At 39.4% G+C, this 13,983-nt stretch overlaps 2 protein-coding genes across 3 annotated transcripts in view; both read right to left on the bottom strand.

The window, feature by feature from the left end:
* The window catches only part of mapkbp1 (mitogen-activated protein kinase binding protein 1), a 37,656-nt gene extending 26,398 nt beyond the window's left edge, over nt 1-11,258 (bottom strand). For both annotated transcript variants that reach the window (XM_056767484.1, XM_056767485.1), the window contains exons 1-2: nt 10,819-11,258; nt 7,819-7,910 (exon numbers count right to left, since the gene is read on the bottom strand). In XM_056767484.1, coding sequence (XP_056623462.1) covers nt 7,819-7,910; nt 10,819-10,932 — 206 coding nt within the window. In that variant the 5' untranslated portion in view covers nt 10,933-11,258. The remainder of the gene's footprint in view (nt 1-7,818; nt 7,911-10,818) is intronic.
* Nucleotides 11,259-12,497: 1,239 nt separating this feature from the next.
* LOC130437295 (P2Y purinoceptor 8) lies at nt 12,498-13,941 on the bottom strand. The gene has a single exon (XM_056768599.1). It carries the CDS (start codon nt 13,575-13,577, stop codon nt 12,543-12,545), a length of 1,035 nt encoding a protein of 344 aa, XP_056624577.1. The 5' UTR covers nt 13,578-13,941; the 3' UTR covers nt 12,498-12,542.
* Between the last annotated feature and the right edge of the window lie 42 nt (nt 13,942-13,983).

The raw sequence follows: 13,983 nt of genomic DNA, 5'->3' as shown, positions 1-13,983 counted from the left end.
GACAAGTATATTCAGAGTTAAATCTGTAAAATAATTGGCAGTTTTGAACGGACGAAGATTACGAACACATTGTTCACCAATGAGCTTTAAAAGAGCATCAATCTTGTGCCGTCGAGCATCTTTCTGAACTCTTGTCCTCGGCGCAAGCCGGATATTTTTTCTCATTAAATGCACCTTGATAAACAAGGTTACATTCAGTACAGTCAGCTCGTCTACACAATTAAGAGAACATCAGATTTCTTCGGCTTACACGTTGAGTCGCTGAATTATGCCTCCAGTAACAAGGTCTGAGAAGTGATTCGGTATTTTCGAAAACAAAGGCAAAGAACAATTTATTTTGTAATACAGATAACGTATTACTATTAATACATTTTTATTTTCTCAAACTCAGATAAAAACTGAACAGAAATGTTCCTAATGATGGATGAACTTAAAATGTTTACGAACACACATTCTATACAAAAGGGCTCACATCTTACTCCCTGTCACTGAACATTAACAAAAACATACAAAACCCACCAGAATCGACAAACAAATTGACCGCCGTCTATCTTTTGCATTTATGCATTTGTAAGATGTTCTTATCCAAAGCGACTTCCAGTGCATTCAAGCAAAACATTTAATCAGTATGTGTTTTCCCTGGGAATCGAACCCATGACCTTTGCACTGCTAACGCAATAACTTACCAAGTGAACAACAGGAAGACAATTTTAAAGGATTCTTTTTTAACTCCTCCAAAGAGTCAGTTCGCTCTGTACAGTAGAAACATTTCTGCGTTGGGAGAATCTGAAAAGGTAATACATTTGTTTCTCTCTTGGCGGCAGAACTGGAAGAGAAATGAGGGCAGAACAGCAAAGCCCTCAGAGATCTACTTTGATCTACCTTCATACTTAAGGTCTAGAACCTATCGCCTCTTTCTGTGGCCAAGGGCCACCAAAGAGGCCATATGACTGACAGGTAAAGCAACCAATCACGTTTGTTTTGCGTCATGTTTAAAGGCATGAAAATGTCCCCGCAGTAACTGACCGGTGTACATTCACGAACATGTCAAAAGTTAACCGCATCAAAAAGATTATAAGTTTATGCGGTGAACCTTTTAAGAATTAAGCATTTAGTCAAAAGTGATGAATTCTTATAGAAACCGATGTAAACACAACAGCTTAGTTGAGACAGCTTCGTGTTGTTTCCAGTCGGGCCATTAAAGAACGCGACATCCACGTCTCCCGGAAATTCAACCAATCTGATGACGACTTCGAACATGCTGAAGTGTTTCCAGAAGAGTGTGCCAACGGTCTGTGATAGTAAAAACTATCAATGGGGGATGAGATCTGGTTGGTTCCTGACATTCTTCCAAATATATTTCTTTGTGCTCATCAGAACAGAGAAATGTATCTGAGGGTGAGTAAATGATGACTGAATTTTCATTTTTGGGTGAACTATCCCTTTAACATCAACTATTGGCTTAACGCTGTAATGACGTTGTGGAGAGTAGATGAACCCGAAAGCAGACATTCGAAGCTTTACATAAACACCAAACTTGAGCAGGTAACTCCTAAAGAGCGGGCAGAGCGATGTTTGTGAGCATATTCCCGGCCAATTTTGTTTGTGATTTTGCTGCATCAACTCACAAAAATAAAGTTTTGAGATATTTACGGTTGGAAATTTACAAAATATCTTCATGGAACGCGATCTTTACTTAATATCCTAATGATTTTTGCATAAAATAAAAACATCCAATGTATCGTTGGCAATTGCTACTATACCCGTGCGACTTGCTTTGTGGTCCAGAGTCACGTATGGATGTACAGTATATCTGTTAAACAGACTTGAGAGAACTAAACTCCTATCAGTCACAAAGCATTTATTAAATTAGCCAAAACATTTAAGAAACAAATCCAGAAGGAGCGTGGGATGCACAGACAGCTGTTAGAATTCTGTTGAAATCTGCTGAGCTTTCTGCTGACTTAGACTTCATGTGAACCTACTAATGAGGTAGTATTAGTTGCAAAGGCTTTGACTGATATTGCATGACTATCATTTTAGCATTCGTCCATGTGCATGTCATTATAAAAAAAGAGAAAAACGTCAGCAATGAGGAAGTTGACATGAACTCTAAAATATAGTTTAAAAGTACAGCAGGTCTTAAGTCCACATGTAAGCTTTTGGTTGTTTTCAAACACTCAGCCGGGTCACATGTGCCATGCGGCGGGTAAAAGCCGATCCAGCTCATTATCTCACCTAGCAGGGAATCGAATGAGTCAAGTCAAGCGTACCGGTGCATGGATCAAATAAATGACTGCAGGCTTCAATGATCAGGCAACCAGCAACCAAATACTGTCCTCCGTTTCACACCAAACTCATAGAAACGGAGCATTGCATTAGTCGCGCGAAGGTAAAGGGTTCGAACCCCCCAAAAAAATGTAAAGATTGAATTCACTGTCAGTTGCTTCGAAAGAAAAGAGTTAAGATAGGAACAGAGATGCTTAAAAATAGTTAACAATGTTAATTAAGGTAAATGATTTGACACATAGTTCAAGTAGAGTTGAAATGATACTGACAGGTTCCTGTGTTCTCGAGTCTGCAAACGGCATCAAGCGTGAAAGAGAACAGTGAGAGAATGTCCTTAAGAGACTTAACAAGCTAAAAGCTGTTGTACAACAGAGGCTATACATTTCTGGATGTTAAACAACTTGTGCTATGATCTCTCAAGTTTCACGACTGTTGTGTGTGTAGACCGTGTGTTGTCTGTGAGTGTGTGTGTGTGGAAGGGTTTGAGATGGGCTGGATCAAATGTTGTGGCCAGTAAACAGGGCTAGTTGCCGCTTCGCTCCATCTGGTGAGTGGGATAAAACAGAGACAGGTGGTCAGGCTGCTTCTACACACAGAGACCTCCAGGGGTATTGCTTTCCAAGGTTGAGTCCATCCGTAAGACCACTACTAGCAGAAGACTCCACTGATCCCCCACTGCTCTCCCCTCGGGCAGATGGTTATCACAACTCCCTAATCCAGAAAGACGGAGCCCAGCAGTGCGCCTTTGGAGAGCAGACGTCGTATGATGACATAAATGCTCGCTTTAGTACGATAAGTGTCTAATAGCAAATTCTATATAAAAGAAAGCACCACTATACCATAAACTGCGTTCAGATTATAAGCAGCTTTGTCGCCGCAAGTAGTGGGTGTTCACTCTAGTCGTTGTCTGAGTGACGACATCCACTGATCACGTTAGCTCTACCATCTTCCTATTGGCTGTTGCTTCTGAAAGTCGCTCTTTATTAGCTTGAAGTTGAAGATTTCTATACTTTTTCGCGTCGCTAGACACGCCCATCCGGTCGCCAACGGTGGCGACTGTTCGTGCCGCCAGAAGTCGTCAGCTTTCTATTGAAATAGATAACGCAATGCTCTTACCACTGAGCGACAGGAAAGCTACATACAAACTCATATCATTTCATTGTCCACTATCGTTTTGATTCAAGAGTGCAATTTTGCGGAGAAGTTTAAATACAGATTGCTGTGGCGAAAACGTTTTTGACACAAATGCATACTAATAGCCAAATTATGTGATCATGTCAGACAAAATTTCTTTCGTAACTCTTGAATGCATACCTTGTGTCTGTAGGACACCTGTGGCTTAGTGGTTAGTGCGTGGGGCTAGCAACGCCAATGTCATGGGTTTGATCCTGGGATTCCACATACTCAGAAACAAATGTATAGTGTATTGCAATGCTAGTAGCTTTGGATAACAACATGTCCAGCGTCTGCCAAATGCATAAATGTTTAGGAACATGAGACCTCATTCACTACTCTCCCCCTATTTCACGTTTTAAAGTTAGACCTTCCTCCTCAATCTTTTTATTTATATATATTTATTTATATATAGACTCGCTCTGTAAACTGTTAAAAAGAGTTAACTGCCAAAAGGATTATTTGTGAACTCTATTTGGAAACAGTCACTTACAGCAGCTTTACAGTGACGATCATCTGTACACACTGCTAATGGCTCACATTCATTTGAACTGACTCGCCTCCCGCAAGTTTCCTTCAAGGGCATTACATTGATGTTTGGATCTCTCTGAGGGAATGTGTTAGCTCTCTGTTTTGTGTGTAATCTTTGTATTCGTGCATGAACGCGTGATCCATATTCACGGAAATCAGAGATGCACTTCCAAGCAGACATATCATTAACAACAATATGTGAACAATACATAACGATTCTGTCATTCGTTCGCCCTCGTATCATTCAAAACATTTATAAACCTCTTTTATCTCTGGAACGAAAAGAAGATATTTTGAGAAACGTCTCAAAGGTTTCGAGTCCATACAATGGAAGTCAATGGGTCCCGAGGTTGTTGGGTTTCCAACTTTCTTCAAAATATCTTCTTTTGTGTTATCCAGAGGAAAGAAAGTTTTACAGGTTTGAAATGACATAAAATCATTTTTTAATTTGCAAAATCAGTATAAACACACCTCAACTTAACATGATCTAAAACACACGTGAGTTCTACAGAGACGTTCCTCTGGGTGCATTTAGATTTCGGCTCTCCGCTTTATGCCTGGACTGCTAGATGTCATTAGTGTGTGTGTGTGTGTGTGTGTGGAATACTGCAATGCAGCAAAGAGAAAGACCCCACGCACGCATACACACTATAGCAACGCTGTTAAATCATCCTCTCTCTGGACCATTCTCTCTTTCTGCACCTCTGTGTCCCCATGTCATCCTTCCTTCCTTTCATTCATCATCTCCACCTCATTTCACTGCTATCTCTCTTTCCTCACTGCAATCATACATTCAGCTCTACTGACCCACTTACTGCAGCACTGTGAGACAGAGAGACAGACAGACTGACACACATTTTCATGCATATTTGATTAACACAGAGAGCTGCTTATTCATAACACTCGTACCTATTCTACTGTGCGTTACAGCAGGACTCATTCATCATTCAAACACTCGGTACAGTTAACTGGTGTGGCTGCAGGGAGACACAGAGAGATTAGTGAAGTACTCTGGAGAGATGTCAACTTTGGATATTTACAAAGAAAATAGGTTTGTTAAATGTATTATTTAGGCTTTAATGACCATGAATGGGAATTATGGGAATGAGACATTATTATTTGGCGAATCAGTTAGACACAGTATAGAAAGGTACTGGGATTCTTAAACTTACACAACGTGACCCACAAAAAACAATAAAGGTCAAAACAGGAGAATGTGTCAGTCGACTTTAAGAACCTGCATCAGGTTTTTCCTGTATTTCCTGAAGCCTGTGTCTTTAAACAAGCTAAAATAAACTGTCCAGCCTTAACAATGACACTTAAACAATACGGCACAACACAGCCTAATATGGACTTTTACAGCAATTCAGCTCAAGACGAAAACATTGTAAAAAGTTGTTTGGAACGTTTTATTGGGTTTAAACGGCTCGAGAAAGAATCATAACTTTCACAATGGCAGGTTCAAAATAATGCAGGACATTTATTTAATTTCAATATCTATATATATATATAACGTTACAAAACAACAGATAATAGCAACACTTGTTCCATGGTTTTGTCTCTGACCCAAAGCTCATTTCTTACTAGTCAAGTTTGAACTGACAGACATCAAAAAATTGATCCGTTTCTTAAAAATTGAGACGTTGTCCACAAATCTGCCGTGTCTACAAAGAAATGCATTGTTAAATTCATGATAAACACCTTAAAAGTAACCAAATCTCTAGCATCTACTGAGACCTTTCAAACTAAGTCCCTGCATAGAATAAAACTCATGTAGGTTACACACACTGTATATAAGCTGATTTTAGCTAAATGTCTGATGATTTGGATATTGAGGAAGAATTGCACCCAAACGTACAAACCGAATGCAAAAAAAAGAAAATTATAACAGTTATATAAAACTACTAAAATATTACGTTTTATTCAACCAAACAGAAATGTTTTTTTATCAAATAAAGCGTTTCTATCCTTTTCAACGTACTTTTCAGCCCACAATAGCCGACTCAATTAAGCAGTCTTACTAAATGATCAAAGCTCATTCACATCTTGCATTCTCTGTGGTTCACTTTAAATGATTCAATGATTATATTCGCTGCTGACTAAAAAGTTCAATAGTTTAAATGAATGGGTTCAAATGAGTCATTCGTGTGCGTGTCGTTCTGAACGTAATGTGTGTTCATACTGGCGAACTCGATGTGTACAGTATCACTGATTCAACGATCCTACTGCACAGCTGAAGACATTACAATGATGTACGTCATGTTTATTTAAGACATTTTAAGAAATTAAACGTACTTGGATGCAAAACAAACAGCCGTGAATCACAGCTAGCTGTTGTTCTGCAACTCTCCACTGTGGCATTATGCTGCAACTGCAGTTACAAATGACAGTCTGTTAAATGCACACAGCATTCTTTGTGAAGACACCCGGCATAATTTTATGAGAGTCGAGGCGACACGACATTTAACAGAGGCGGCCACCTCCAATTTATCTATGAGCATAAGTATGCGAGTATAATTCATTTAAACATAGTAACATAAAACTCAACCTTAGATAACCCCATGAAAAGTGACAGATAGTTAAACAGCATCTCCTTGTCCTTGTAAAGAACCGGCTCCCGCTAACATCTATTACTCAGGGGGGGGCTGTCTAACTGTGACAGCTGCGTATGCCTGCGCTAATTTCTCTGCCTACCGCAAGCAAAGACATCTGCACCAAATGTGCGCTTGGCTCAGTCAAACAGCTGACCGAGCACAGGGTGGAGTTCATCATGGAAGCGCTGCTAGGATACGATGAAGTACTGAAGAAATAGACCTCAACACTTCTATGTTACACCGTCTTTAGGTGCAAAGTCACATGTCATGTTTTGCAGAGATGTGAAAAACCAAAGAATCACAATACAGGTTTGCGAAGGTACAACTGGCTGGTGAGTTATGGTGTTACCGGCGAGTTAGAAATGTTCTTCACAAACACATGGAGTACTTAAGCTTAACTAGAAAATCAGATTACAAGCACCACGTGATGAGGACGGGAAGGTGTTTTTATGAAGGCCTTAAAGAGCTATTCCATAGACTTATTCCCTGAGCCTCAGGGTATTCAGAGTTATATAAGAAATATAGCATTACCACTAAAAACTCAAAATGAACAAAATATAGATGTGTTCAGCTATAAATATAGACGAGACGTGCAAACGGCCAACACATTTTTTTAACTTTGGTCACTGCCCTACTTCGAACAAATATCTAAATTTAATCAAGATTTCGACTCTGGGGAGAGCATGGAGCACCCACAGGATGTTTTTACAGCCAGATTCAATCTTTAACATGCCAGACTAACCCTCTGGATAACACACTGTTGATACGCAGCATCTGCATACCTGAAGAATCTTATCCATGGACGAAATATAGTGAGCATAGTAACATCAAATATCCATGGTCTTACTTCAGTAACCGTAGTTTAACCATGGTATTTGTTGTAAAACTGCTAAATGGTAAACAATCTGCAAAAAATGTGGAGTAATCTCATTCCTCCTTCAGATCCAGCTTCATCTGTGTGTAGATCATACTGAGATCAGTCAACGGTCCATCTCTCATTTCCTCAGAAGGAAATGTCTTCATCAGTTTAGCATACCGTTGACTCTGCGATGCTTTGTTTGTAGTCACGCGCTGCAAAGCTAACAATGTAATACAAGGTTTTCACCATTGAAATTGAATTCGAAGGAAATAAAAACTTCCTGCAGAGTGAGTACCACTGACACTGTCATGTATGATAATCCCAATGATTCCTAAAGGTTTTGAATTTTTTTCGGGTAAAAAATAAACTTACCCGGCTGGGTAGGCCACCAGCCCTGAGTGCGGATCACATGCCAGAGCCCGGTTCCCAGCAGAGGTGATGCCTAATACTTTTTCCAATGTCACCTGTGGAAGTACACACAAGAAAAGAGTAGAACCATGTTATTATGGGCACTATAAGAGCGTTACAGTTTAATACAAACAACCATAAAGAACAATTCATGTCATGCGATGTTAAATATTAGCACATCACCACAAACACATTTGTCAATGTGGACACACGACTGTGTACTAGAACAAATTAGAGAACATTTTACAAAAGAAAGAACGTGTTTTCTCCTGTGAGACGCGCCTCTTTTGGTTTGTTTTCAGTTAGCAGGGAGCGTTTTGCAAGGCGCCTCACGTTTTTGCTGCCTGCGGGGCCGGTCAGACAGAACACGTTTTTCACGGTTACGCTGGGTTCACACCAAACGCGAATTAAACTATTTGCTCCATTAAATTGCATACAAAGTCAATGCAAAGATGCGAAAGAAAAAGCTGCGTGGTGCTCTTTTCAAAAAGAAATATGGCGCGTCTCACGTTTTCAAACATAAAAAAGGCCTTCGAAGTGATCGGCCACTTAAAGAATTTTTAATGCGGAAAATGAAAAATTCTGCCCAACAAGCAATTTAGAGAAAACAATGCTGGTAATTTAAGATAAGTTATAAACACATATATTGTGTAACTGTTTGTTAAATTCTTTAGTCTGACAAAGTTTATCAATTAAGAGATTATCCAAGAAACACCATGTCACTTTGGTTTATACATGATGAGCAACTCAGTTAAGTACATTACATCAACTAATTTCCCAATTTAAAACATTGTTTAAGACTTTATTTAAAGAACTTGAGAGAGTCACTTCAAATGGCCAAAGCACAGACTGTCTTCTTACATGGAAATTATGAGTTCGAAATTTTCCATAAGCTTTTGCTGGGGCTGAAGTACAGTGACATAAAGCAGGTCGAGTCATACACACAAACTCAACTATAAAACACAGAATAAGACAGCAAACATTAGCAGAGGCTAAAGCGAGTCAATAGCTTAAAGTGAAAATCTCTGCTGGTCACATTTTCCAAAACACTCTCATTGTTTTAATCCCAAGCAACAGTAATGAATGATGTACTTGGTCATTTTGAAAACAGAAAATAATTAAGCATTGTTTTTATAATTATTACCTTAATGGAGTAAGATGAACATATAATGCATGTAATGCTGGCTTACGTCATAAATAATGACATCGATGTATAAAAAAATAACATGCATGTTTGCATGACAGCACAAAAACCTGCTTACTGAACATCTGAATCTGTGTGCTCATCATCTGCAGCCATGCCCTTTTTCAACCATTAAAACTCCACAATGTCTCTGCACATGTCTTCAAAGCAAGCATGGCCACATCCAAGCTGAGATGACTCTCTCACATCAATCACGCGCACTTTAAATACAGCCCAACAGGGAACTGAGAAGAACAACATCTGGTTTGTCAAATGATCTTTCAACCCCATCATATCGGTTCCTCACTGTATTTATTATCCAACTAGCATTTAAGTTGATAACGTCCTCAATCTATTAACACAATTCATGCCTAAGATACTGATTTAGGAAAACTCTTTTCAGCCACAGGCGAAATTGTATCGGTCCGCAAATGTTTTTGACACACAGACACCATATATACAGTCTTTAAAATCTTAAAGTGATAAAACACCAGAAAAAGAGACGCATTTCAGCATCTCTGATGAGAATTTCTGAGCTAAAGGCCGTTTTTGCACTTCTCCAGAAACTTTTTTCCAACCCCTGCATGGAGATTTCCCTGAGGAACGCCAAGACCTTGAGCTCGAAATCAATGGACCCATAGGGATGGCTTTGATTTTGTTGCTACATAGCATGTGAACCTCAGGAAACAGCACATATATTGACTTTCAGAAAGCTCGGATCCTTTTTCTGACGGTGCACACAAGAGATTCCTCATCTGCTTCGGGCAGAAAAAGATAAGAAAGAAAAGAAAGGGAGATCTGACCTTTTTCTGTACGAAACAAAGGATCCCTTGTTGTTGTCTGCGTTTTTTCAGAGCTCTTAAATGGTAATACATATTTGACATTGTTTCAAGAGCAGTGATCATTAGATGATTGATTCTGCTACTTTAAATGCATGAAATGCTATTATGGTTTCATACGTGTCGTGCATTTAGCTTTTTATTATTATGGTGTTGTGCAATCATTCTCTAACTCTACCAAACCATCAAAGTTAAATAAATACATTAGATGTCCTCCATTTCAAAAATAAAGGCTTGCAATTGCATATCTTTTCTGTCTATAGCACAAACAGTTCATGGTGATTGACAGGTGTCATACCTTTGCTTAACAAATGTGAGTATTTTATGGCAAACATCATATGAATTTGCATATAAAGCGTGATTCAGACTTCAGTGTTGCATAAAGTCACAGATACATTATGATAGTGGAAGGGAAGTACAGTCACCCGGGGGTTTGAGGCAGTAAACAGGCGATCACAGTGGAATGCAATAGTCAGAGCTGACTACACAAATACAATAATAGATACAGTCACAATAACAACACCAAAGAAACATTTTCACATAAATCATTGAGATTTTCAGCACAACTTTGAGTTGACACATGTTTCTTTCCTTAACCGAACTTAAATAAAACACAGGTGACCAAACGGAGGTTTCTGCATCACACTTGTACAAATCTACAGTGTATTTTAGCTCAGCATGCCTTCTTCAATGTATTAAAATAATTAGTTTCATCACGTGGCAAGATATAGTTCAGTGCATTAAACAGCCTTATCGTTGTTGCAAGGACAGAGTTTACAGTGTATGCATGTTCAGATCTCGCATAAGAAACCCCTGTAAAGAATGTGACACATTACTGTCAATTCAACGTCGTTTAGCATTAACCTGCAGAATATCACAGCGATACATGACGTGACATATTCACATTCAACTCACAGAGAACATTTGTTCATCGTACTGTACCTTACTGCTGAGGTTCTCCTTGTTATTGCCAGGTTTGCTTCTTCTTAATTTGATGGACGGCTGTCGAAGGAGATTTTTAATCCGACTTTTAATAGTTGTGCTTTCCACTGTCATCTTGCTTTGATGTGCCGATAAATCAACGTTTGCAACAATGTATCCACCAGAGACGGCGACCGCAATGAAACCCTCCGCTCGACAATCACAACCGAGTCAAATAAATAGCAGACGATTAACGTAAACCATCATCTGTTCACGGTCCTTTATGTCATATACTAAACCAATGCACCGGAACCGTCATCGCTGAGCTTTAAATCCGTAGTCCCGCTGTCAGCTGTAACCGTGGCATTCGCGCTCCACGCTAACGTGCGTTTGTACAAATGGACCATTTTAGTCAGCAGTTTGACGGCGAGCCGGTCCCGGAGCTCCGCGAAACACCTCCTTCACCGGTACCGTGTGTATTTACGAATACCACTACGTTGAAGACAGGCCTCATGAATATGAATGAGCAAATCCACCGTGTGTCGTCTAAAATGTTCTTATTGGCTGAAAGGACGACGATGGGAGGCGGGGGCAAGACCGCTAGCCAATTATCGACGTCTATTGTATAATGAATATTAATGAGATTACGCGAGCGCGCTCCAGGAGAACGTGAAGACGCTCATATGAATATTAAAAACGCAGCCTTGTCCATAGTACACGCACGTTAGACAGATTGCAAAGAACATATGGGAGGGTTTGAGATACTGCGGTGTTTCTCTAAGGTGTATACAGTTCATTTATGAGCGTGTTTATTCTTGATAATGCTATATTAAATTACAAAAGGAAGAAAACAAGGAGCTTTTATTTATGAGCATCACGATCCGGTTTAGACAGATCGACAAACATATGTTTTGCAGGAAAGACTCCTGCAAGGCCTGAGGTCATTAATGTTGGGTATTTATGACTGGCAAATTTACCTTGTGCTATTCAGATTTAAAACTAAAAAGTTTATCATATATTTATCACTTCACCTCTAACTCCTTTGTTCCTTGATAAAGTTCGGTGTTCACTCCTAAAAAAAAATGGGTTAGTTTACATCTATTACTTTGGGTTTATTTATGGCTTTTTTATGATTCAATTCTGCCCTCTAGTGATACTACAAAGAATCTTTACAGCCTATATTAAATGCAACTATTGTCAAGATCACACCACGTGATTTTTGAAAAACAAAACGTATGTAGATTTTTAGATGTTTATTGTTATTTTGATGCTTTTGTCCTATTGGTTGGGCTCCGGTTAAGAAACGAAAGAAAAAAATACATTTAAAAACAAAACTTATACATTCAATTTCAAAGTTAAATCAAATTGACTTTACAAGTGATTTAATTGCAATTATTTGAAACTGACTTAAAAGAAATGTGAAAACATATGTCACCATAACATCCTTTTTACAGTGTATGCAGTGTAAGACATGCTGAAAATGTTTTGTATTAACAGAATGAATTTGAAAAGAACACACTTTACATTTACATTTATTAAAACATAATATGCAAGATAAAACACACAAACGGTCACATGAGACTTATGTTTCAATAGAGCACAAGAAACTTGAAAATACTTAAAGAACATAAAGACGTTGAATGCATCAATTCACAATTGTGCAAATAACAAAACAGATATTGTGGATTCCCACTTTACATATATTTACTATTGGTAAACTGCTTGTTTACCATTGTGTTTTTGAATCACGACTCTTGTTTTTCACCCAGCTTTAACTTCCTACAGCAGTTTGTCAACAGTGCTTTTGGAAGCAGCTCTGCATGTCTCTGCTGCATGTAGAAAATGAAGGGATCCAGACAGGCATTCAGAGAATACAATATTTGCGAGACTTCGGTGAGCAGGTTGACCACCCATGCAACCCAGCAAGTATTGTTGCAGTTATCCAAAAAGTAGAAAATGATAAAGGCGACGATGTAAAGCAGCTGTCCCGGCACCCAACACACCAAGAAATTGGCAATAAACAAGGCTATCAGCCAGATGGTCTTATTCCGGGCTTGCATGTTCCCCTCACCCCACTGCTGTCGTAACTGCTTTATCCGGGCAAGGATCTTCACGTAGGATGGAATGATGATAAGCAGAGGGACAGAAACCTGAATGGAGTAGTAAGACAGAAGATCATAGGAGGCTTCCGTGGTTCTGAACCTGGATATCAGGACAGCTCCGCATATTTGATGGCCATCGTTCCTCACAGAGTATAAAATATTGAGATATCTGAAATAGGTGAGTAGGCCGACGATAGCCCAGAGCAGAAGCGAAACCAGCACGATGTTCCCTGGCGTGCGTATCATTCTGGACTTCAGAGGAAAGACGATGGCAAGGAATCGGTCAATGCTGATAGCACAGATGAACATGGTGCTAGACGTCAAACCGGCAAAGTATAGGATTTTCACTACGATGCAAAGGGAACGGCCCATTTTCCAGTGGTAGTCAGAGTTGATGTAGAAGGCCCAGGGTCCCATAGAGGCCAGGTAGATCAAGTCACACAGAGCCAGGTTCATGACACCAATGGATCCGATAGTCAAAGGCTGGGATGGTCGCAGGCAAGTCCACAGGCTCCAGAGATTACCATTTATTCCAAGGAAGGACAGTATGTAAAAGACATTTGGTATGATGTTTATGGCATACTTGCGATTGAAGGGACAGTCCATGTATGGGACCAAAGGAAAAGCGAGATCTTGGGAAGAAGTGCAGTTCTGTGCACTGGTGTTGACCGCCGACATTTCTCATAGAGGTCTGTTATTTTTGAGAAGGAAAAAAGGCAAAATTAGTTACACGTGTTTTGAATCCGAATCATGCTGATTGTTTCCAGACATTTATGCATTGAGTGTAAATGAAAACATTTATGAATCTTACCTTGACAAAGCCGAATGATGTTTGAGTCGACCCATTGAACAGCTGCTGTATATAAACCCTGATCTTATTTTCCCCCCGAGAGTCAGTTACCGTGTGTAAACCCCTTGAGTCTGAACTGAATGTCAAATCAAACATCTATGGCTGGTCTTTGTGGTATAATATGTGACAAAGCGCATATGTGGGAAGAATAAAAATAAGCAAAAAAACTTCCAATTAAGTCAAACTGTGACCTGGAAATCAGAAATTGAACCTAAGTCACACATTCGGCTTTAA

Source organism: Triplophysa dalaica, chromosome 15 (assembly GCF_015846415.1).
Source record: "Triplophysa dalaica isolate WHDGS20190420 chromosome 15, ASM1584641v1, whole genome shotgun sequence".
Classification (NCBI taxonomy): domain Eukaryota; kingdom Metazoa; phylum Chordata; class Actinopteri; order Cypriniformes; family Nemacheilidae; genus Triplophysa; species Triplophysa dalaica.
The sequence above is the reverse complement of the archived record's forward strand: the minus strand, read 5'-3'. Positions and strand labels throughout refer to the sequence as shown.

Coding starts and splice junctions, on each gene's coding strand:
- LOC130437295 (XM_056768599.1), bottom strand. CDS start 13,577: ATGTCGGCGGTCAACACCAGTGCACAGAACTGCACTTCTTCCCAAGAT.